General features: G+C 38.4%; 1 protein-coding gene across 1 annotated transcript in view; it reads left to right on the forward strand.

Annotated features, from left to right (window-relative positions):
• The window catches only part of LOC122161617 (SPHK1 interactor, AKAP domain containing), a 53,626-nt gene that overhangs the window by 11,866 nt on the left and 18,742 nt on the right, over nucleotides 1-23,018 (forward strand). The window contains exon 4 of the mRNA XM_042821182.1: nucleotides 19,741-19,800. Within this exon, the coding sequence (XP_042677116.1) occupies nucleotides 19,741-19,800 (60 nt within the window). The remainder of the gene's footprint in view (nucleotides 1-19,740; nucleotides 19,801-23,018) is intronic.

The following is a 23,018-nucleotide window of genomic DNA, read 5'->3' on the forward strand; positions in this document are numbered from 1 at the left end:
TATTCCATACTGTATGACATCAAGTGGAAGGAGTTTTGAAGGAGATGAGAGTTCATCTCTCACTCTCTTCAGGTGCTCAGGGAGCTAGCTGGGCATTGGTCAGGGGATGGTGAGCAACTACTTGTGCATCATTTGTTGCAAATGTTTATATACACATATAAAGCCATAACTATTTTTATTTTCCTTTTCTCTATCTCAGTAAATAGTTTTATCTCAACCCATAAGTTCTATTTTGCTTTTTTTTTATTCTCTCCCTCGCTACACTGGGAAGGAGTGGAGTGATCTAACACCGGTGTGGTGCTGAGCCACCCATTGGGTTAAAACACTACAATATTAATGAGCAATGTTTAGTGGTACTGATTTCCAAAACTCCCAGAAACAAAGTGCAGTTTTCTGTTCTTCTGCATGTAATCTCCCAAAGAGAGATGTCACAATATTAGGAAGTATACAACATGGTTCAGTCACAGCTGGAAAGCTATGATTTGAGCAGTACCCTGAATATATTCATGACCAGAACAAGATAATCAGGCAGGTAATCAGGATTGCTTTTAATGCAAAAGGAATTTACCACAGTTGCTTGGTCTTACTATTCTGTATTTCATTCTGACAGACCCTTTTCTTATTTGAGAGGATATGCTTTGAGACAAGATCTGCCATGTTACCTTCTTCTATTGCCTGCTCACCCCTTGTATAGTGTACTCAGAAAACAGCCAGATTTCCCTGTGCAGCTTTGTGAACACAGTGGCTCTACATGCACACACACAGTGTTCTGTAATTTTCAGAGCGAGATTTTAGTACCTAGTTCATTCTGTAATTATTGCTAATATTACTACAGTAGAAAAAAAGATTGTGCTGAAATAGAGATTGTGCTGAACTATATGACTTTTGTATTCACAAGGCAGAAGTGGAATTTACAATTTTAAAATAAAACTGAAACATCATGCATAGAGAGCATTCATTTGGAAGCTAAGTAGTTAAATGTGATTTTGGAGCATCCCTGTTCACACCAAAAGAGGTGTTACTGTTAAATAGTTACTCTAAGTGTTATGAGCAGAACTGAAGTTTTGTTCATATTCCTGTTTAATTTAAGTGGCAATAAGGGCAGAATTTTAATTTAAGTCCTAAAATGTTACACACCTAATGCAGTACAATAGGAAACTTTCACATATATCATCAAACTTAATATGTAGACTGGAGCATAAGCACACTGTTTTTGTTTTTCTCCAGAATTGCTCTTTCCATCTCAGGTATGCCAGTGGTGTAGTTGGGTGGGACAGTGCTCGAGCAAACTAGGGAGCAGGGGACACTTAACCACTGCGTGAGGATTAAGCATTAGTTCAGCATTCTGAAGTTAAGCATTACTTCAGAAAGCATTTCATTCTAAGTCCTTTCCTGTATCTGTTATTAAATGAGTGGAGACTGCAGGAACAAAGAAGGACATGAACATGGAGCAGTTTCCCTAGTTTCTCCGATAGCCAGCAAACCAGATTGCCATTAACAGAAAATACATTCTTCTCTTTCGTGGAGATTTTATAAATTGCCATTGCCAGCAGTGCCAGAGATGTTTTAAAGTTGCCATTAATTTTGCACAATGAAAAAAGAAATCTACTACATCACTTTTCTTAAAGATAACTAGTAATACATTTAGCTATAATGTTCACCTTTCCTTTGGAAGAGTTTATGTGTAGTTACGTCTAATCTCACTATAACTACAAATGCAACAGGACTATATGAACGTTGATTTCATAAATGTTGTGTTCATCGTCTCCTATTACAGATTAGCACATTGAGTACAAGTAAAAACAGACTCGTGCCTGTCTTACACATGCTCACCAATTGTACTAATGTTGATTCATTAAAACATTAAACACTTAACTCAGCTATAACAGACTGCTTTTCCATAGAGAGATTTTTAAAGAAGGATGGGCATTTGAGTACATGTAATAGTCCATTAAGTTCCAAGCTATATATTATGATATGAAGATAATAAATTGTGTGAGAGGAAAAGTATTTCATATTTGTTGGACATCTTTTTCCTGGGCTCTGAAAATAGAAAAGTATATGTGGTTCATTTTTTCATTACATCAAACTCTGGTAGTTTGTCATACTAGAAGAAATACTATTGCGTCCATATTTAATCCAGTGGTTGTGGATGTCTGCAAAGATGAACAATAGAAGTCATAGGAAGAAATAACAACTAAATGTGATGTCTGTTCTCTATCTTTATGCCAGCTCTGTGGTATGTTACCTATTAAAAGTGTTATGTGTATTTTGAGTATGACATGAACAGAGTTTGAAAGACTATCTTGCCCTAATTTTCTTTTTCTACTTTCAGTAGATGTGCAGGAACAAACTTTTGTCCAAATGTGTATTTGTGTTTACACTTAGGAAATCGAATGAGGTGCACTGGAATTTAGTGCAAGTGGACAGGGCTAATTGTGTTAGTCATTAGGACTTTGTAGGAAGAACTCTCACAGAGGCTAATCAGGAAGGGTCAGCTGAAAGAGGGATCTGTGAGCTTGAAATGGAGGCCTGGTGAGAGAGAATGAAGGTGAATGCTAGATTGTAGTGCGATGTTCTGATAGAAGGTCATAACAGATTATTTTAAATGTCCTGGAGTTGAAGTGTGCTCTCCTCCATACTTCAAGTGATCCTATTAGATTTTGCTATGCTGCCTACTTGAAAAGTTTAGACTCCTTTGAAGAATTTCTACACTGGTGCTATGAGGGTATGTAGTAGAACATGAGTAATTAGCAAACATTGAATTAAATTATGATTAACAATGATACTGCTTTGCAACAATTTACTGCTGCAAATTAAGTACATAGTTTTGCACTATTTTCATAATCAGATAAGTTTTCAATGTAGTTTAATTACGTAAGTCTTGTTGCATTTGCTTAAACTGAGAACTTAGTCAAAATCTGTCAAATAGAATAAAGCTCATGGATTTATAAGACACAGTCAGTCATTCATAAGCTGACAAATGTGATTAAAATATTTGCAATCAGACTTTTTTGTTATCTCACAGAGAGACCCTATCAAATAAACTTTCATGCCTTTGCCCATTCCTTTGTTCCAAACTATCCTTCTCACTGGACCTATATGAAATATTCTCTGTTTTGGACCTGCTGGTAAGTAAACCTTATATAAAAAGAAAAACCTGATAGGTAGTTTGTCCCTAATTTCCTTCCACTGAGCTAAAATATGGATTTACCAATACTCAAAGTGTTTGGTTGGTTTAGGCTAGTTCATGTTAGCAAACTGAAATTTCTCCTTAGATGATTTATTGTTTCATCTTCCAGCATCATAGAATCACTGAGGTTGGAAAAGGCCTCCAAGATCATCTAGTCCAACCATCCACTTACCACCAGTATTTCCCCACTAAACATTTCCTGAACACCTCCTTGGACAGTCCATCATAGCACCTAACCTCTTCATGAGAAGAAATTTTTCCTAATATCCAATATCAGACGCTACTGAAGCACAAAGTCTTAGTATTGCTCACAGAAAATTCATTTATCATTCTTCTTCAGAGATTTTAAGCTTTGTCATTTCTCTTTTTAATGCCTTTGCAGTAAGTAGGCCTTTCTGCTCCCTGGCAACCTACAAGAAACTACACTTGAGAACTGCTGCTCCAAGAAAATACAGCAACTTTTCCTTTTACACACAGTCCTACTCTGTTGCACTAGATGTTCACACCAGAATATTCCATTCAAGTATGTATATAACGTATATACATACACACAGAGAGTTGTATATTGGTTAGATCCACCCCAAGGTAGCATCAGGAACACATGGCCAGACTAGCAGGAGAGCAGAGGACAACCAAATGAATTTAGGTCAAATTCAGTGCTGCCAAAAGACACTCTTATTTAGTTATTGGGTCTTCTGCCACATGCACTGGTTCTACAAGCCATCTCACAATTGCTGGTGGTAGACAAGAGAGAGGAGGATGACGTGAGCAGGAAAGCAGTGATGGTGGGGACAATAATAGGCAACTGATGCTGCCTAGAAAAACCTTAATCCATCAGTAGGTGGAGGAAGAACTGCAGCACGGAGTTGTTAGCTGGTTAGTTGAGTACGGGAGAACACACTTGGTCTAGAAGACAGGCACTAGCATCTCAAGGAAAGGAAGCAATGACTATTTTAGTCAAGAGTGGCAAGACTGTTGCCTTGGTGAGAAAGGAAGCAGACTGTTAAGAAAATAAAGATGCAGTGTAATTATGGATCATATTTTCTGTGATCTCTCTGTTTAATGAGATAATGAAGCATGTCACCTTAAAAGCTGGATTTGCAGAACTGACTGCTCACCTTGATACTGCATAGCTTGGCCATCCTAAGCAGATGCTTAGCATCGTCAATTTTACAGCAGCTCACTATCAAGCTTTTAAACAGATTCAGAGGGAGGTTAAAGTTGTCATTATACACTAATTTGAGCTGGCTAAATCAAGGGTTTTATGGTCTCACCTCTTTTCCCAACCCCTTCATCTTTTTTACTGCCTTCACATTTGTGTAAATATGCAGCAAGTCAAGCGATACAGAAAAGGAATTGCAAAATTAAGAAATTAGATTTTCTAGCCAGTTCTTCCTTGAATCATCTCACTGTGTTGTCAGGCAAATGCCAGTACTCACTGAAGTGATAGAACAAAAACATCCAGGAAACAGCTCTTATAAATGAATCCGGACTAAATGGTAGCTTATGCAGAACAGGAAAATCCTTGGCAAGGTGTACTTGAAAAAAAAAGAGTGCATTTTTCAGTGATTAGTATTTTCTATCCTTTTATTTCACACAAGTCTTTTTGAAGATTTGACATTACGCATCTTCAAAAGTTTAGGTAGAAATATATCTATTTGTATTTTACATCTACTTTTTTGATACTGGAATAACATCAAGGTAACTTCTTTGCAAGAATGCTGTTACTAGGCCAGAGCGTGAAAATCTGCGCGCTTGCGGCACAGATCTCTTTTAGTCATGGCCTCTATCTCCAGATACTTTCCAAAGTTTCCAGAGGAGAGTTAAATGCCTTACTGAAGGATGGCGATCTAGGCTTACAGGTGATCTATGCTTTCAGAGGAAAGACCGTCTCTTCCCATGTTTGGTATTCATCAGCAAGCCAAGTATGGAAATGCATTTTTGAAACCCAAAGGAGACTTTTTGTTTGTTTTAAATCAAAACCATATGTATGCTTTCAGGCATAATGCAGGAAAATCTTTGAATATGATTTTGTGAATACTGACCACACATAGTTGAAAACATTTTTGTTTTTAATCTTGTTTGAATGAAAATGAGCATTTCCTACTAAAATTAGCAAAGACCTACTTCTCTACATAGACAAATCTACATACCAAGATGCTTACTTTCACTTGCATATACACCCTCAGCAATTTGTCTTATGGACAGGGAATTACAACAGCATTTATTATACCTTTCACTTGTTAGTTACTCAACTGTCTTCTGTAACAACATTGTCTCTTTCGGAAATCAAAATCCAGCCATTGCGTTTCAGATCTAAGCTATAATTACTAGAGATATTTTTAGTTTTAAGTTTCATTTTCCTATTCAGCCTGACAATACCTTAATTATATCCTGACAAGGAATAGGAATCAACAGCTGCAGGCTAAATTGTTTTGTTGAGTCTTGGCCCTTTCTTAGACACACGTGGGTGTTCATGCCTCTGTGGTAAGGACTAGCGCCTTCCAGAGAGCCCCTTTCTAACTCACAGAGAAACAAGAACGCCTCTTTTCAATTATTCTCCACCTTATGGAACCCTGGCAGGCAGAGTGACCTCTCCGTGGAAGGGGTCAGTTGTATGCTCTGCAAAATATGTTTCTCCTTTTGGTCTTATGCCTATTAGTCTTAGAAGTACTTATCTTTACATATGAGCTAATATTCAGGCAGAAATGAAATATGCCTGTAGAGAGTTGCACTTCCACATTTTCAACATCACATATACACATTTCTATGGAAGCTTTTGGTTTCTGTATAAGAATTTGAATGGGGGAATATTCACAATAGCCTTTCTTCTCTTTTCTCTGTAGCTTTAGACTTTGGTGCTCCTTTATCACATTCCTGAATCTCCCGTCCTCTCTCCTGTCCCTCTGCGACACTCTCATACAGCAGTAAATAAATACCTATCAGTATTTAAGAGAATCAGATACTTAGCCTCACTCTGAGATGCTTACCCTAACTCTGACAAAGCTATAAGTGGGGTTGCCAAATACTGGAAGAATCATATGCAGTATTGCTGCTGTATCCCCTTCAGCATCTCATACTATCATTTCATCACTGCCTCCATGATCCGATTTCTCAAGAGCTAGGATTGTTGTGCTGCCTTCAGAGTGAACATCTATTACTGCTTGCTGCTGTTGTAAACATAGGCTCCCTGTAACATGAACTGCAGCGTGAGGCATATAGAAATTGTTAAACGTTGAGCATACAGAGCACAAGAGAAAGCAGATGGGGCATGAGGCATAAATATTTACTGGCATATTTTCTTTAAGTCATAAGTGACAATTAATTACATCCAACCCAAAGGAATAAGTCTTAATGGGAAGAAAATATTCACAGCTGGTTTTGAAGCAATAGATTATGATGAGATGATTCCAGATGATTCATTGCTGGAGTCCAGCCACTAAAATAGAGATAGTCTCTAAAATACCAAGACCCATAAGTCTACAGAGTCATTCAAGATATGCACTTTCTGAAGAGTAACTGGGACTAAGTTTAATGTATATCTCTTGCTGAGAATGCTTGAGAGGTTATAAAACATCTTTCTGACAGCATACAGTGCTTATCTTAAAGAACTGTGGCTGGGCTGGGGAAACACAAGCAGGTCACATTAGAACCTAATTTGAATGAAATTTGAAACTTGAGTGACTCACCAAGAGCAGTATAGTCTGGGAATGCTTTTGGAAATAATCCATTAGGGTTTGCAGGAGGAGCAGTTGGAAATCCCAGCTGCACATTATATAGCAATTGTGCAGTTTATGGGACAAACTTTAACATAAGCAAGCCTCCTGAACCATATGCAAAAGATAGTGTAGCATGTGGGGGATTAAAGCAAAGCAAACAGAGATGTGCTCGGGCACTTTAATTTGCAGTGCTTGTTCACAATAACTTTTCCTTCTCTTACAGCAAAGGCAGAGGAAGATTTTTAAAAGGCTTCCTTTTTTTTTTTTTTTGTTTTGTTTTGTTTTGTTTTACATTGTTGCCATGTTCCCAAATCCTTCTGCTACTTTCTCCCAGCCCCTTTGAACTGTGCTAGGCACAATGCATGGTTAGCTCCATTTAACTGCTACTGAACTGCTTAAGCCTTTCGAGTCAGCACAGCCTTATTTACAAGAAGGCAAGTTTGCTCTGCACATGCAGCCCGTTTCAGGTGTGGGTGGTCTGTCCATTAAACTCCACAGAAGTGCCTCTGGAGAGATGCCATCACTAGGGATGCTTGAAGGTGTTTAATTTTCCAAAGGAGAAATGAATGTTTACAAGTATGCTGCCTCTCTCTTGTAGGGAGGTGCAAGAGCACGGCACAAAGCTGAGATAGGCACAGGATGAAAGAGTCCCACGAGCTCTCATTTCAGCTTCACTAACACAATGTGTCCTCAACAAAAGTACTTAAGCTACATCCTGCATCTGTGTGAGAGCTACACAACCTCTAAGAGAAGGGCAAAATAAACTAAATGGTTAACACTATTTGACAGTAAAACCTGTAGAGTTCTATCTATTGTCTATTTAGATGCTTGGATTCTCGAATATGAAGAGAGCAATACGATTTTTTTGGCCATCTGAGTGAAAATACAAAAGAAGAAGGGGGAAGATAAATAGACTTTTTCCACTTACATCTAGAGTGGAAAATAGTCATCTTCTATTTATCCAAAGGACTGTACAGTAAAAGAAACTGCTGGGCAAACAAACTACAAGCAGGGAGTGCCACGGTCCTGTTTTGCTGAGAATGGACTGTTTGCTGGTTTGCAGTAGTCTGGTCTCGCTTTAGTGAGATCAGGAAGGCACCACTGTATAAAATGGGGCATCCCTATCACAGAGACTTTTGTGTTATTTAGTTTACAGTGCAGAAAGTGTGCACAAGCTTCTTTGTACTCTGGAGTTACCACCTCTGTATCTGTATGTCCTTATGCCAGCATCTGCATTGCACGTCTAGTACTTCCAAACAGATATTTTTTAATTCCTACATTTTATAGCTGGTTCCTCTGACAGAATCATTTTGGCAAGCGTGGAAATTATCATTAGACAAGCATTACATCCAAATACTAATGGATAATTAGCTCTGTCTTCTACAGAATGCTTTTTTTTTTTTTTTTCCTGAATTGCTATCAGGCTATTCCAAACATCTCCTATAAGACACTGATCTAAAAATCCTCTTTAACTATTTAACGGACTGAATTATACTGCATACAAAGAAGAGCTACATTCTTTATACCATTCCTAATCTTGTATTAATCAAACAAAATGTTGAGCATACTAGTTATAACTGTTAGCACCTCTAAAAAGAAATAATAAAAGCCAGTGGCAATATTTAGTGAGAGAGGAGGAAAAAAAAGAAATGAAAGGAAAAGTAAATTGAAATAATTGAAATGAAAAACAACAACTGGTGATTTTTTGTTTCCTTATTTCTTACAAAATACATCAGAGCTCTACAAAAATGAGATGCCAATCTTTACAACACATCATTTTTCAGGTGGCATTTATCTCTGTGCTCAGGAAAGGAAAACACTTGGAAATTATCTACTTGCTTTCTTCCATCCCGTAACAACCAATTCAGTAGCAAGGTAGGAAATAAAACCGAGCCTGCTTTCCAGAGCCACTCAGAGGTGGGTCAAAAGGAGGCTAGATAACAGTGACGACAAAAAAAAGAAATTTTAAAGTGGAGGAATGCTACAGAATATTAGCTGACACTCAGCAAATTTCAGTTGGCAGTTGTGATCAGTTGGAATCTCTCCCAGAAATTACAGGACAGTAACTTTTCCTTTATGTGCTTTATAATGTAGGAGTCACAAATCCTACTGTTCTGCTTGAAGAGGTTTGAAAGGAGCACAAGATAGAAGCTACAGGAGGATCAAACATTAGGCAGTATGAAATTGCATGCACAAGAAAGCTACACACCCTCTTACTTAAAAGAATTCTCATTTCCTTCTCACTAGGATGTGTGTGACTGCACAGTTACATCTTTAAACAGCTGAGAAATTTGTGAGCAAGCCTGGGTGAGTGCAGAGCCCATCTGCCCTCAGACAGCTATCCTGAATGCCTCCTTGCTGCTCAGTTGGTTGCTGGCTGCAGAAGAAAAGCTCCTTTAAAGTACCTAAAATGAGCAGTTTATAACACAGATAAACACACATACCCAATGACAGAGTGAGAACACAAGGAACATACTAGGGTTGGAGTTTCTTCTATCTTCATGCCTCTTTTTCTATCAGTCCCCAGCTCAGCATCCCTAAGCTTAACTTCTGCTGGAAAAAACACCTAAATTACACATAGGTGCTTTGCCATGTGTTTTATTCTTTGAAATTCAGGAGCTTATATATACAAAATACACGTGCCCTGTGAAACAAGTGATCCACTGCAGCTGTTCACACACTGTCCATTTTATCATCACGTTATTAGTGCAGGACTTTTTTTTTTCCCCTAGCATAATAAAGAAAAGCTCACCACCATCTGCGAGAAGCAGGGACAGGGGCTTCTGCGTTGCTGTGAGATTTACTTTCTCAAAGCATCAGCATAAGTCGGAGAATAATCAGGAACTACATGACATAGTATTTCTAAAATTACGTTAAGTGTTGCAGGAAACTGGCTCATGCTGAGGTTTCTAGCTCCTTTTTCAGAAAGATCCAGTCAAATCCTCAAGTAAATGCCAAGGTTTCTCATCTCTTTGTTCCTTTATAAATAACTGGGAGCTACAAAAGCCATGACTTCAGTCATCACTGTAGGATCTTCTGAACTTCCTTCTGTCACACAGTAATAAGAGCCCAAATTAGGGGATGATCCTTTTAGCCACAGGGAGCACAGCAGGGAGCCTCACATCCTGTTCATAGAGTTATTCTGTAACTGCAGGCTTAAGAAACCCTTAAGGAGGGCAGATATCTTCCAAATAGAGGCTTGTCTAGGACTAGAAGACAGGTTAGACCAGAAGCATTTTCAGCTTTGTCATTTCTGACATGATAAATTTGAAGCTAGGAAATTCTTGGTTTGTTTTAGAACAAACTCCTTAGACAAACAAAGGGTATTTTTTTCTCCAGCCACACATACAAGTTGCATTTATATAGCTATGCAGAAAAAACTCAGAGCCTAGAATATAGATAATGATAAAGCTGAGGATCCAAATGACTCATGGGCAGAAAGATCTTTATTTCTGTCTGCTACTGTTTAACTAAGCAGAACAGCAATTCTGCAGATGTATGGACTGGACTGTAAGCTTGTGCAGGTGGGTGAGTGCAGAAGTACAGATACTTTGCCTGATGTGCGTGGACTGGGGATGGTATTGACAGTTCGGGTGCTATGGTCTTCTCCTCCAGATACCAACAGAAGATGTTTAACTGAGACCTTTCATGTTCTCTTCAACTGATGCTGTGCAAATGTGGGTAATCTAATTTTCTAAGACTTTAGGAAGAATCAGTGTCAAATTTGGCAAAATGACATTTCCCACTTAAAATCAAGTAAAGTAGTAAAGCGTAAAGTATGTGCATTAGACAGTTTAGAAGATTTCCTGTCCTGTTTACTGAACAGTGTATCTGGGGAAGATAAATCCTAAATGGTTCTTTTTTTTTTTTTTTTTTTTCTTCATTTTAACTCCCCTAAAAGTTGTTTAAAGGATCTCTGTGAGAAAAGACAGTTTATCTTTGCTAGTTCATATTGGATTATGGAAGTCAATCAGACTTCAACTAGGGCAAAAGATACACGTAATTAGGCAAAACATGGTCTCAAAGTAGAGGAAATGTGTGCATAAAGATAGCTTGACAAAGTAGTTAATTTTGTTTAATTTATTATTATTATTTTTTTAAATAAAGAGAATACCCAGTATTACAGCCACAGTAAAGAAACGTAATCGCAGTTTCTGCTTGCCTGTTTACCAACAGTAATAATTTCAGGCATAAATGAGAGCAGTGAAAGAGTAAATTCCAAGTTGAGGGAGGAGCAAATAAAGGAGAAAGGGAAAGAAGGAAATTTCAAAGTTCAGTCAAGCCTTTCTTTCTAATCATGCATTGGCATTTTAGGTTTTGAGAGCATGTATTTAAGATGTCAAATCAACTGACTTGATGAATCTTTTTAATGTGAGTGAACAACATATTCTCTGAGAATGGTAGGCATGGTGATTCATGATTTCATTTTCAAAGAAATTTGAGGGATCTGAGATGGTGGTATCTTAGACATTTATTTTATGGATGCTTACACAAAATAATCCTCTAAAAATAGTCAGAGAGCAAGAGAGGGCATCACCAAAGTAAACCCTTACTTATGCAAAAGCAGACAGAACTGCTGGCCCACTCCTCTCAGGAACATATTTGGCAACACAACCTCCTCTGATGGCTCTAATAGGTTTAAATAGAGACAGAAGAATCCAGTGTCTCCATGCAGCCTTCTCAGCCTTCCACGGCAAGACTCCATCAGCAGAAAATAAGCATTGGGCTTCAGCTTTTCACAAGCTGAGTGCCGAGCCTTGATGGTATGTGGGATGCAGGTGAGAAGATGATAGAAGGATGAAGGGTAGGCTGCCTTGATCAGGAGACAGACTGTGTGACCACCAGTGCTGAGAGGGAAAAAGAGGAACTATTGCTTCTACCCCACCAGCATTCCTGCTACTCCCGTGCAGCACACAGAGTAGTATCTGATGCACTCGACACGCCACGCAAAGCTACCATTCTGCATGCTAGAGATTAGACTGTAATTTCCAATCATAGCACAGCTTGCAAGGAAACACAGACAGCGTGAGCCCATTTGATAATTTCTGGATGGCATCTAATTTTATAATAGTTCAGGTGTCCAAAGATAAAAGTACCTACATGTCTCATGAATATAGGTGGTACTGGGAGACTGTAAGTGCACTGTATAGATGTGATTTCAAACTCGCCTGCACAACAGAAACAAGACATGGCCACAGCTACACCAACATTCTACTGAAGGAAAAACATCCATCAGAGCCTCTCAAGATGCTAAAAAACTAAATTTGAAATATTAGCACAAGTAAGCAGGCTTTTTTACTTTTTTAAATCCCAGTGCTCACGTAGCCAATCAGAAATTCAGCTGTTTACGCACCACTTCATAAACACAAGAATGCATAATGCTTCTTGTTTTAGTCATCTTGTTGCTTCAGAACTCTACCTATTTATAACCTGTGTAACAGCTGGGGCCGAGCTGTCCTGGAATTCATAAAAGTGTGTCTGAGCAGACAGATGCTATGCAAGTCGCCTTCAGCAGAAACAGAGGTCAGTCCTTACAGATTTAGTTTGACATGACTGAAGATGTTGGCAAACCATGTGTTATCTTGATTATAGAACTTCAGACAGAAATTAAGAAAACAGATTCATGAACCACAATGGGAACAAAGCCTGCAGCAAAAGATTGAGCGAGGGAAGCTGGAGAATTGTCCCTTGGTTTGAAACACGTTTGCTGATTCTGGACTAATTTTTGGCAACTGAAGTTTCAGTGATTTCTATGAAATCCTTTCTCTAGAAGCATCTAAAATTCGGAAGTGCTCTTCTATGAAGATTTATTTTTGGCTTCCTAGAGCAGCCCTGTAACTGGCTGATTGTTCTGGTCTGTACTGAGATTTCAGTAAGAAGTGCTAGCCTGCCTGGCTGAGCAGGAGGTCAAAGGAAGCAGTCGAAGAAGGAGCAGGACTGGCTTCTGTGCCACCCACAAACTGGTCTCACATCCATGCTTATTACTTTGCTCAGGAACAAATCCTCATGGAAAATAATATCCCCTGCAATAGTCTGATTGAACCATAATTTTTCCATGCCAACATCTTAATGCACAGGAAATTGAAAAAGACAAAGTTAATTTAAATATAACTAAATTATTGCATCAATTATGGCTTATTGTTTTAGATTTATCACTACTTTATTCAGACTGGCCTTAAAATGAGATTTCTCAGCTTTGTTAGCTGCCACATTCATATTATCTAGTCCTCTGAGATTATGCTTGACATTTAAATGGGAAGAGAAGCAAAGGCAGTAAGCAAGCATAAGGCCTAGCAAGAACTTAAATTAAGAGGAATAATGTTCACATGAGTCTTTATGGGAATGTACAGAACACAAGCAGGCTCTTTTCAAGAAAGATCTACCAAGCCTAAATATTTTAAAAAAAAATTTCCTAGGATCCCCAAAATTACGAAAAGATTTAATTAATCATTATTGAAAGGGTAACCTCATAACCCTTTAGAACACTTATTAAGAAATCATCTTTTCTTTTTCGTATTTTCTTTGACTTCCTAAAAAAAAAAAAATTAATCATAGTTGAAACTCCATAGAAATTACAGGATTCAAGAAGTGTCATTTTTAAGGAACAGTCAGCTTAATACTTAAGGGGCCCATACAGCAAGCTGCAGAACAAAGCGCTCCAAGTGCTTTCATTTAGCTTTACATTGGAATAATTCATTCAAGCAAAAATGAACGCAAGGAGGCCTTGCAGATCAGCGCTTTGATAAGAATCAAAACAAATGATCTTCAAAGAAAACCTGAAAATTGATGTCTGCATTGCTAGAATTGCTAGCAAAAGGCTTTTTGTTGTTGTTTTTGCCGTTGTAATAATTGTAAAAAAAAAAAAAAAAAAGTAAATGTCAGTGGTCATTTTCAAAGAGGAAAAAATTACTGAAAATTTCTTGTCAAAATACATTGCCACTCCTCTGTTTCCTGTGAGTTACAGTTTGCTTCAACTCAGATAGAAGAAGTAAAGCAATACTTTTATCTTGAGCTTTTGTCGACTTCAGCTCCAAAGGGAGCCCAGTGTGCAGCTGTACTTCCTACAGAACAGATACTTTCCATTCCAGTGAGCAATGACTTGGATGAAGTGTATTTGGTTGCTGTGCTGTGTGGAAATTATGGGGATTTAAACTATCTTTCTAAAGTCAGGAGACTAACCTAGCTCTAATAAATATTCAGAGCAACTGTATTGCTTTTTTTGTTTCTTTGTGGGGGGTTTTTGTTTGATTTTTTTTTCACTTTTACATAGATGGAATTAAGATGAGAAGAGCTAGCATTCCAAAACTGCCCTCACATCACAGTTATTGCTAAGAGCAGAAATGGGATCAGAAACTCCATTAAATTCTTAAAAAAAAAAACTGTCAAAGCAGTCATAGTTACTATAAAATTTCACAACCCTCCGCACAAACTGTACCCTGCCATTTGTACTCCAAAAAAAGTGATGAAGTGCTCAGTAAGATACTAGCATATCAGAAACAATAAACATCTTGAGAACAGAGGTATGAGATAAAAGGTGGAAATACACTCCAAGCCTTTAATTTCTCCTTTTCTGGACAGGCCACTGTCTGTAATAGATGCTTACTTTTAAAGTGAATGAAATCACTACTGAGTGTCACCAGGGCATGCATAAGGTGCAGAGTGTAGCTCAGTTTGAATCTGCCTTCTGTGCTACAGAAATACAGTCACTGTTTCAGTTTTTTGCCCTTGAGGACTGCATTCTCATCAGTTCTCAGAATGAGTTTGTATACAAAACTGCTACCAGCCTTCGGCTCACATTGTTCAGCTTTCCTATGACACATTTGTGTCCCACACATCCTCAAGGCTTTGGCATTTAAACCATGTTTTTCCTCTGCACCCAGGGACTGCCTGCTCAGAATTTTTTCTTCTGTGGTCTCCCCTGAGGCTAATTATTTTTTTTCCCCCCATTTCTGTTAGTAGGAAACTAAACATGAGGTTTGTGGGCACATTACAGTGCAGTCTCAAAGTATTTCCTCTAACTCCTGCTGGGCTGTCTGAACTGGCACCCTGCCTATCCAACTAGGCTTTTACTATGAAAGAAGACAGGAGAGAGGACAAAGGAAGAAGAGCAGCACAAACCAGGGATGTAAAGCCCCGTCAGCTTAGTTTCTGAACAGTATTTACATGGTTATACCAAGCAGCACAGCACAGAGCATAGCAAGTTCTGCACAGTTCCCTGCAAAACCACATACATGCACAGAAGGCATGTGCATAAGCGTATGGCACCAAATCCAGGCTGCTTGTGACCCTGGGGCAGCTAGACCAGAGCTGCTGCTGACCAACTGTATGTACATGGCAGACATTGTTTGGGCCACCTGAATTTTCTCTTCACAACATTACACATTTTTGTACTTTGTGCAGTTGTACTCCACTGATTGAAAATTTCAAGGCAGGTTAGAAATTAAGAAATTGTGCTGAAGTGCCCTTTAAATTGCAAAGTCACCAGCTCAGATATTAGAAAACAGTAGATATGAAGTTCTCTGCCTTTGTAGTTGTGGGCCTTTTTGAAGTCTTCCTGCTCAATGATTCAGGTGTAGATCCTGTGCTGTGCAAAGGTGGGCATATAAGGAGATAGAAGTAAGGTTGCATAAAGCCATCTGTATACAGGCCTAATTTTCAAATCTCATTTCTTCAGTTTAAATTCATTTATTTTTAAAATAGATATTGACATTTTATTAAGATATACATACATGGATTTTATGAAAAGAAAAAACACCTCCTGCAGCACTTTAAGCAAGTGTTGCTCACATCCCTTTATGGTGAAGGACAGAGTACAAGACTGTGGCTCTGACTTCTGTGTACCAGTTAGGAACTTGGGACAGAACTTATCCCAGTGAGAGGAGCAAAATAGTGGGTTTTCAGTTCAACAAGAAGCTAGAAGAACTTCATAGGAGAAAAGGGACCATGTATTTCAAAGTTGCTTGTCTTCAAAAGCTGCCAGCAGCTTCTAGCCATTACAACACTGTGCCACCAGCTATTGCTGTTGTGGTAGGATAAGCTCCGAGTTAGTATTTCGGCATAGAGGTGGATTGAAGACGACTAGACTTTCATCTTAAAAACACTAGGTTAGTAATAACATTAAAACAAAAAGAAACTCTAGAGCTTGTTTAAATCTCACCTAAAGCTATAAAACATCTCACAGGAAAGAGTGTTTCCTTTACTACCAAGTGTTGAGATAGACAATCAAAGGAGGCACTAACGCTTCTTAAAACAAACAGCAAAAAGTAGTTCAGCAGTTTCCTAGCTAGTGAAAATAGCACAAAATTGAAATAGATATCACCCTAAGGTTTATAGTTAGAAAAAATAGTTTTAAAAAAGAATAGATACTGTTCTTAGTAAATTCTTCAGAGAGTTTCTTCATTAGAATTATTGAGATTTTTCATGTAGGAAATTAATAATAAAACAATAATGCCAACCCTGACAAATACTGCCTGAAACAAAGTAAATAAAAGCAAAATTGACTACGTGCTTCCATCCTTGTCTTCAAGCTCTTTGCATCAGTACTCAGAAACAACTTGAAATTACTCGACTCTTCCAGAGTGCGAGAACAGTGTTTCACTTCCAGCAATTCCTTGAGGCCACATGCCATCTGTCAATGAGTAAAATGCATTATATATTCTCTATATTGAATACTTAAGTACTTGTATATAAGTTATTTCTTACTATTCTTAATACTCTTAAAATGCAGACAGTGGGTGCTGAGGTTTCTGCATAGTTTCCACACTTACACAGGAGTAGATTTCAGCACCTGACATTGTTGGTCAGGAGAATTCACCCTTAAGAGTCACAGAAATCCTCACCCAAAATGGGAAAAAGGAGAAAAAGCCTTCCACATATCTAAGTTCAGTATGATCCTGGAAGAGAAGAGCTTCTTGAAAAGCAAGGCTCAGTATGTTGGTGTTGATAAGCTGCCCGGCCCTGACCTAGCTGGAATGCCTGGAGAGTTCCATGAGGGGAGTGCTGGGCTATCCACCCCCAGTCCATCTTATTTATGTACAAAAATCTGCAGAGCAAAAGGAATAATGTGATAGTCTATTAAATGGCTTACAGATAGCATGCCACTTTCAGTCAGTATTTGGGTGCAATAGGACAGCTTATCAAAAACAAAGTACTGCTCTCACGTGAGCAACTAGGATTTCCACCCTGAAAACATGACTGGACTGAAGGTATATTTATATATAACTATTAGGTAAGCAGAAAGTGGAGTAATTTTTCAAGCTAGTCTAATCTTCAAGCACTTCTAATAACTGATCAAGCATCTCCAAGAACAAATATCCTTACAGTGAATTTCCCAGACGGCAGCAGTGCTGCAGAACCTCCTAGGATGGAGCTGTACAGATAATATATGATGAAATTATCGTCTAGTCCCCACCCTCCCCCCCCACTTGCTCAAAGTGGGGCTACTCTCCAAATAAACAGTAAAAAAAAAAAACACACACACACAGAAAGTAAATCAGTCCTTCAGCCTTTCACTGGTGTGAAACTATTTCTGTGTAGAAATTGCCCACAATTAAACCTGTAAAATCCATACAACAGGAAAATGCTAAGAGATGACATTGACAAGACTGTGACAAATCAATGTCAACAGAATTTGACAAGTGTATTTAGAAACTGGATTCAGTACTGATGTGCATTACATCATCATTTCATTGGATTCTGAAAAATTAAAATGATGACACAAACAGAACATGACTGAGTAATGAATACTCCTGCACATATTGTTGTTTCTTCCTGAGGCATTAGTGAGTTACTTGCCATCCATACCACGTGAAACAGATTATTTTTGGCTGTGTGGAACAAACACATGTTTAGTGTAACAGTCTGCACCAGTGCTAGAAGTATTCGTGTATAACACAGGATTGTGTAAGGTGGCTACATAGCAAATGACGATGCTCAGCTTACAAGAGTCTTTGGCGAGGATGTACATTCACAACTGCTCCAACAGAGATTTTACACAAAGCCTTTGCACCTAATCCAGTGCAAAATTAGACCACTCTGGGCCTTTGAAGCAAAGCTCCAAAGCAAGAGCCTTGCCTTCAGCACAGCTGTGAGTGTTCTGGAGGTCTAGAAACCAGACATTCACCTCCCAGTGCTCTCCCTCAGCTGCCAAACAAAGGGTGCCCTGAGCACAAGCCCTGCCATGCACCTGCAGTCATACAACCACATATCACTGGAGCTTTTGTGTGTACCAAAGCAGGTGTGCACCACCTGCATGCAAAATGACCGCGTGCAAAATCCCAGTGGAAAGAGAATTTTTTTCTGTACAAGAAACTGTAGTATGTCCAGAGCATTATGCAACTACCACACTGTATTGCTAACGGGTTTTTTTAATACGCTCTGGTTTTGATATTTTTGTAACTATTTCTTAAAACTTAGCCAGCCATAAAACACAGACAAAAGTGGTACATCATGACTGCTGACAATGTCAGACACATAAATACATTTTCTCTAAATTGAAGAGGTGTTGAAAAAATATGTTTTTGCGTTCACATGAAGATGCATTAAGTCATTAAACCATTCTGAAGGGCAGAAAGCTTGCTTTCTGAGTTTTGGGTTCTTTTGGTTCACAAGAGGAGGTCTGGCTGGATCTTTCCATCTGCTGTGCTAGCTGTTAGTGCAGATGGTCATAATCTGTACATATGGTGTGTGCATATATAAACCGAAATCAGCGTTGTCTCGGGTTATAAGCAGGCACACAGAATGAGCTCGGATGCCTGACACAAGAATATTGGTAAAGGATATAATTCAGAGCATTTTACTTTTCTAGGGGAATTTCACATGGAGCTCGGGAAATAAATATTTGCTGGAGGGTGGGGGAGAGGAAACAAACTCTCAGCTCAGAAAACACAAAACCTGGATCACAAATTTGTTTGGAATCAGGTTTTGGCTTTAGCTCAGCCCTGAATCTGTGCCAGATTTTGGTTTAAACTGAAACAACCCTAAAATTTCCCAAACTCCTGATGAGTAGCTACAACACCCAGAAGCAATACAGTTATCCTGACTTTGAAGTTCATGCTTTTAACTCAGAAAGAAAGCTGGAGGAGAGGATTCTATTTCTGAAAGAGAAAATGGCTTTCTAGTCACGTAAAGAAAAAAAAAAAAAACACTTCAGAAGTGACCTTCAGATCTGAAGTTGCTATTTAAGCCAATCTTTCTACCATTAAATGGTTGTTGAAACTGATGGTGATTTGAGAAGGAATGTAGTTAAAAACTGTACATTCCAATGAATCATGGGTAAATCTAACAGATAGGAAGCTGTTCTGCCACCTATTGTAGTACCTGGTTAGCAGCACTGAAAACTACTCATGAAGCATGGTTAAAGGAAAAAAAAAAAAAAAAGAGCTTCCATAAAGCCCCACACTTCTCCCTTATTTGAGGAAAACTATAGGAGACATTCACAACTTACACGTATACCAGTGTTTGCACTTATTAAACATTTAGCAGCACATCGCTGAAAAAAATTCACAGGAAAAGACATGAAGAATTCATCTGATATGACCGAATACATTTTTAACATTTCCTTTATCTCTGTGTAGCTTCTGTAATGCAGCTTATTGGAAATATTTGCCCATTCATCAGAAAAGCTAACTGTCGGAACAGAAAATCATGGCTCTTCCTTCTAACTTTTTTCTTTCTTAGTGTCTGCTCTGCTATTCTCCTTGCTAGACTCTCTTCTGCTATGAAAAAGTCTCACATACTCAGCTGCTAGAGTAGAAAAGAAATGTGTATTGACTTTGAAAGGATTACTGCCATTCTTGCATGACTAAGCTTCTACTTTTCTTATTACAGGTTTGTTTTGTGAATTTAGATGCAAACAGAGATGATTGCAGTAGTGAACAAGTGAAACAGGTAACAGTTAAGGTTCTAATAGCATGTACAGTGGGTATATGTACGCCAGGACTTTTCAAAACAAGCCCAGAGCAAAGTTCTATGGGCAAATCAAATCCAAACTTTAACTTTTACAGAAAGCAATGTATCAAGAATCTTGTATCGTTTTAACACCTACCTTATTCCCATTCTAGAAACAGCTACTATATTATCACAGCCTATGAATTGACAGCATTTATCCTTTCAGTGGACTTCTTGCTCAGCTTCAGTTTTGTCAGAGAAACGAATAAGGATGTATCATACATCCAGTTATTTAATTTTATACAATACTAAGTCAAAATCATTTCTGAAGTCAATCCTTGCTACTGCCAAAATTCTGACACTTCAATCAACTGACCTATTTCACTCAAACTGCAGGTGGTTTGAAGGAAGGACTAGATAAAACAAAACAAAGTGTGTTTGACCTGTTTAACTGAAAGTTTGGAGGGATAGAAAAAGGAATTACACAGGGTGCTCTAAAAGTAGTGCCTCCTATCTATTTTCTTGGAAACTACAGCAGATGCAAAGGGCAACATAACACTGTTTGATAGAACAAATACTCAGCTACAGAACACTGTTTTTCAGCAGTCATTGCCATTAGCTATGCATTTTTGCCAGCGATGAACAAGAGCCTATATGCTGCACTCAGAAATCTGCACCATTTACAGTGACCATTTCACAGCCGCTATAATGGTATCATTACTAGGAAAATGTTGTCCACACAATCCGTCTTTGTGCAAGCCAGAAGGCACCATAAATAGTGGATGTGGTATCAGCCAAGAGTGGCAGCATTCTTCATGACCTTAAATTGGAACGGGGCCTGGCATTATCACGATGCAAGAGAGATTTTCTTCTTCTCTAGCCTGATACCAGAAGTTTGAGCCTTCAGCTTTATCAGCATCAAGGTTCCAGGAAATCAAGAAGGATCACCCCTTTCCTACACAGAAAGACAGTGCACTTCACTTTACCTGCTGAGGGCTGCATCTTGAATTTTTTCTTCGATGGAGAATTCATGTGTCACCATTTTACAGACTGCCACTTTGATTCCAGATCATAATCGTGACACTGCATCCCATCACTGGTAACGATGCAATCCAGGAAACCGTCATCTTCAGCCTTGTATTGGTTCAGTAGGTGCTGGCAAACTTACATAGTGTTCTTTCTGTTCCTGTGTGAGCACCTGTGGGACACACGTGGTGCAAACTTCATGATATTTCAAGTGTTTCCACCACCATTTCCAATGTAGATATTCAGCTCTACGCACAGCTTCCGGGCTGCAATCCACCAATTCACAAGGATGAAGTGATGGAGATGGTCTTCATTTTGTGGTGCAACAGCTGTACATGACCATCCAGACTATGCCTTGTCTTTTTTGTTGCTCTCACCACTGCTGAAAAGTACCACCCACCCCTCTCCATAAATGCCTGGCAAGTGTAAATGAATGTCAGTGAGTGCCATTTTTTCTGCATGAAGGAATTCAGTAACACATCTTTGCTTCGTAGGCACTTCTATGTCAGACATCATTTTGTTTGACTGCCCCACTGCTGCCATCTGTCACACCGCAACAAGATGTAACAGAATACTGGCAGGACATTCAACCTCTACTGCCATACCACCAACATCTGCCTCTAAGATTGTAGGCCAACATAATAAAAGAGGAGGCATTACTTTCAGAGCAGCCCTTGTATATAATTATTATGATATATAAACATAATATATGCATAAGGAAAAAAGTTTAGTTAATTTACAGGTCCTAAGATGAAACACATCATGATACACTACTTAAATGCATGTACTTATTAAAAAAAGAAGTCCTGAAATCAGAGGAGTCATATTTTAAATAATCAGTTTTGAACTTCAACCTCCTTTATCAGTTCATTTTATCATTCTGGCTTGGTGCCTGAAATCAGCTAGCTTATAGCAGCAGTCTGTGGTAAGTGACCATAGGGTGGGTTTCCTGACTGTCCAGGGAGACCCTCAATAAAGTATTCAGGTTCATCTGTGGAACCACTTTAGAATGTAGAAGGACAACCAACACAGGGACCTAGCTACATCCTGCAAGTCATAAATTAGCAGGAACTGTTTTTCTATACTATTTTCTACATCCTGAGTCTCTGTGAATTCAGATGTCAAAATAAATACAGCTTCTTGCAGCAGGAAGATTTTTCTGTTGCATCAGTGAGTAACTGCAGAACAGACAGAGGTTTAATTTTACTGAATCTACAGGAATAACTGCTTTTTAATGAGCAATGCTTTCACTGCAACTTAAAGTGTTTGAGGAACAAAAGCTATAGGAAATGAGAACTAAGAAAACATCAAAACATCTCATACTCAATCTTAAAAGCTAGATAACCATGTAAAGGCAAGTTAAGCTAGCTGTATGCAGCTACTCTTTCTTTTTTTCTTCTCATAACCAAAATGCAAGGTGCTGAAGTAAAAGATATTCAGAAGTGTGATGATTTAATACCTAAAAAAAATCTGATAAAAACGCAGAAATTTAGGCAGAAGCCAGATACGTAAAAAATGTATGTCATAACTGAAAGGTTATAATTTAAAAAAATAAGAAAAGATGAAAACTTTTCTGTGCTATAGTGGAAAGTCAAACTGAATTGAAACACTGAATTTAGTTATGATAAATATGAATATTTTGCCTCATCTGAAGATCAGTGTACTTAGTGAATTGCTCCCCAAAGTTGAATTAGAATTGCTAAGCCAGGAATTCATATCCGGTTTAATTCACTCTGAGGAAAAATAATAGTACTGCAAGTTAATCATTTTGAAGACGAAAATGAAGAAATCAGGTATCACTGAATTGCACAGTAACTAAAGCGTGGGACTGGATACCTGGGGACTGTGTTCCCTTAATGGCTTCGCCATTTAATAAGTTGTGTTCATGTAAAAAAAGGGGTAATGTAAATGTAAATCATGTAAAATCAAGGGTTATCCTTGATTTATTGTTTATAAAGCACACTGAGATCCATGGCCAAAAAGACCTGCTTTAAAAATACTTGCAGTTATTATCCTCCTGAGCTGGGCTCTGTACGCTAACGAACACAGATCTCCCAGCATGGCAGTGGGAACTTCTAGCAGAATGGAGGTGCAGATCTCCTGTGTTACAAAGCATCACTGATGTTATCATTACTGCCATCTTTGGCCATAGCAAATAAATAACAGGACAGAAAGTGATGGCATTATTTTAA

The sequence above is a fragment of the Centrocercus urophasianus genome, unplaced genomic scaffold (genome assembly GCF_019232065.1).
Source record: "Centrocercus urophasianus isolate 14NV4802_14NV808 unplaced genomic scaffold, USGS_Curo_1.0 seq_19, whole genome shotgun sequence".
NCBI classification, from domain to species: Eukaryota; Metazoa; Chordata; class Aves; order Galliformes; family Phasianidae; genus Centrocercus; species Centrocercus urophasianus.